This window comes from Trypanosoma conorhini, assembly GCF_003719485.1.
Source record: "Trypanosoma conorhini strain 025E chromosome Unknown Tco_14.4_contig_00672, whole genome shotgun sequence".
Classification (NCBI taxonomy): Eukaryota; Euglenozoa; class Kinetoplastea; order Trypanosomatida; family Trypanosomatidae; genus Trypanosoma; species Trypanosoma conorhini.
In genome coordinates this window covers 5,410-8,181 of record NW_021704763.1, presented here as the reverse complement: position 1 = coordinate 8,181, position 2,772 = coordinate 5,410, and the positions used below count along the sequence as shown (strand labels likewise).

Genomic DNA, 2,772 nt, shown 5'->3' with positions numbered 1-2,772 from the left:
CGCGGCAAGCAGGGAGTGAAAGCTGTTTTTATTTGAAGGGAGTTCCGGGGGTGGAAGGGTGGTGAGGGGGCACGGAGAAAACGGCGCTGGAGCAAATCACTGATAGCAGTTCCTCGTTCCAGTAGAAAACAGAGAGAAAAGGAATGCGGAGAGGAAGCGATGAAATAAAATGGGAACAAAAAGTTTCAACGCAACTTCGCTGTTTGTTTGTTTTTCTTCTTTTTGCCGTCTGGAATTGTTTCCTGGTAGTGGGACTGGTGTTGCGAAGACGTTGTTTCTTTCTTGTTTTCGCTCTGCCGGCGTGGATAATTCGTTGAGATTCTTTCTTGTTCGGCACATCTTCCTGTGCCGGTCGACACTTCCTCTCGTTGTTTTGCCCTGCTCCACTCGTCGTATCTTCTTTTTTTTCCCTTCCCCTTGTCGCCGTGCGTGGGCCTTTGTACGACTGCAGTGCCCTCTTCACCGGGGCGCAGTTCCGCTAGTTTCTCTGGGAGGTGTACTTGGGGCACCGCTTCCTTACCGCACACATTCGCACTCACTCCCACTTCTTCCTTATGTGCCTTCTTTTCCCGTGGTGTGCGCTGACATCAGGTTTTCCGCCACACAAGTGTACATTTTTTTTGACGCCTTATTTGATTGAGAAGTACATTTTTTTTCTTCTTCTCTGCTGCTCCCTCGTCGTAGAAGCTGGCGGAGGGAAGGTGCGACCAAAAGCCGAGACAAACTAATTGCGTGTCTTTCTTGTTTAACGCGCCCCTGTTTTTTTTTTTTTTGGTGTTGCCGATTACTTCGTGCGCTCTTAAAGGCCCCGCGATGGAATGAGTGGCTGCGTGCAATTTTTGACCTTCTGCTTCCCCACGCAGTATCCCTCTAATACTCCTACTAACACTCCTCCCGCGGGGTTTTTTTTTGGCGGCTGCGGAACACTAAAGCCGGCCACTTCGTAAGTTCCCAACGAGCCCGGTCATCATCACACGCTTTCATATGAAGTCACTCGTTTTACATTTTTATTCTGCATGGATTCGTGTGTGTGTCTCTCTCTGTCTGTGGGATGAATCTCCTCTTACTTGGGGGATGTTGGGGACATTGAATCCAACTGTGATCCTTTGTGCCTTCACCCCAAGGGAGAATGCAGCAGGCTTTAGCCGGGCGCCTCGTCTGGTGTGTACTCGAGCTTCAGTGGCTCGCCACACGCTGTTCTGCCACTCATGCCTGAACCACTTTTTTTCCCTCACCGGATTGAATGAACTTGGATCAGTCGGAGAAAGGGTCTTTCACTCCGTCCTTTGTTGCGGCCGGTTCCCCATTGTATGCGTTTTTTATTTTTCCTTCCCCCCCGTTCTTCATTCCAGTTACCCACTGCGTCCCCCTCTCAGCAAGAGAGAAACTAAAAAGTAATGGAAGCTCTAGGAGGAGAAGGCACAGTAAAGCCTACCGTGAGCTGCCAAAACGGTTGTGTGCTTGTTGTTGATTCCGCACTTACTCACATTTACATGGTGCCCTCCCACTCGGTCGTGCACCTCCCCCCGGCGAAATCCCCGGCCTCGCGGGTGATGTTTTGCCGCAACTATAAACGCTTTGAGGCGGACTCGTGTGCAATGGGCAAAAGCTGCAAGTTTGTGCACGCCGACGTAGACCTTGGAACCCTGAAGGCGCAGGCGATCCATGTGAACTATACTTGGCGTAATGAGGAGTTCTGCATGTACAAAAGGTTGCCGCCAGGCGATTTTCTGGATGTGTTGCTACCGAATGGCAAGCCTCCTGCCGTGCGATTCCGAAGCGAGTACATCCTTGCGACGCGGGGTGCGTATTCGGCGTGCAAAGTGAAGGCCCAAGCGCCCTCGCACTGTGCACACTACTACTTTAATTACCTGTGTAACCGTGGCGAGGACTGCGGTTTTATTCATGCACTGTACGTTGACCCAAATATCACTGAGGTTTACAAGCGTGCATCGGGTCGCTCGCACCGCCTGCGTGTGCCAACTGCGCTGAAGCTGCCCACTGAGAGTGCCGTCAACAACAACAACCCCCAACGGCGTCCTCGCCAAGATGACCTCACCGGCCTGCATCCAAACCCTCTAATGCTGGATAAAGTCCTGAACCGCGGTGAGGGGGAGTCGTTTGTGCCGACCGTCGCTGCTCAGAGCCCGAATTCGTGGACGCGGCTGAACAGTTCCTCGTCAACGAGCGTCGATGGGCCCCAACACAGTTCCTCGGGCGAGGAAGCTGTAACTGATCTAAAACTATGCGTGAGCGACAGTGAACCTCTACAGGCTGCGCGTGAGGTTCAATGTAATGGACGTACTTCTGACCGACGTCGTTGTCGTGTGTACAGACATGACCCTTATCACTCTATTTGATGACGATACTGCTTTAATTCTGCTGGTTATTTTTTTCGCTTTATCTTTTTGCTTTCATAACCTAACTTGTGTATAAATCCGCATATGTGCATTTATTTATTTTGGTTCTTTGTGTATGCTCGCCCCTGTTTTTTTCTTGTTTGTAATGTGTTCTGTGCGTAAGTGGTTGGATTGTATTGTCATGCATATGCAGCAGGTATGTCTTTTTGCCACGTAGGCGCTGGGCCTCGGATCCAGTTTTTTCCCTCTTTTTTTTTTAGATGAGGACGGGGGTGCAATGAGTTCTTTCTTGCCCGCACATCTGTGTGTGTGTGCGTGTGCGTGTGCGTGTGCGTGCGTGTCACCCGTTGTTTTTTTTAAACATCATGTGCTTATATAAGTGTGTGTATATTTTTTATGCGCCGATATGTTT

The 2,772-nt window shown here is 50.4% G+C and overlaps 1 protein-coding gene across 1 annotated transcript, besides 1 other annotated feature; it reads left to right on the top strand.

Annotated features, from left to right (window-relative positions):
- Window positions 1-1,397: 1,397 nt before the first annotated feature.
- Window positions 1,398-2,360, top strand: Tco025E_07958 (uncharacterized protein; the record flags this gene model as incomplete). Its single annotated transcript, XM_029374816.1, has 1 exon — window positions 1,398-2,360. One exon carries the CDS (start codon window positions 1,398-1,400, stop codon window positions 2,358-2,360), a length of 963 nt encoding a protein of 320 aa, XP_029225055.1.
- Window positions 2,361-2,663: 303 nt separating this feature from the next.
- Window positions 2,664-2,696: a microsatellite.
- Between the last annotated feature and the right edge of the window lie 76 nt (window positions 2,697-2,772).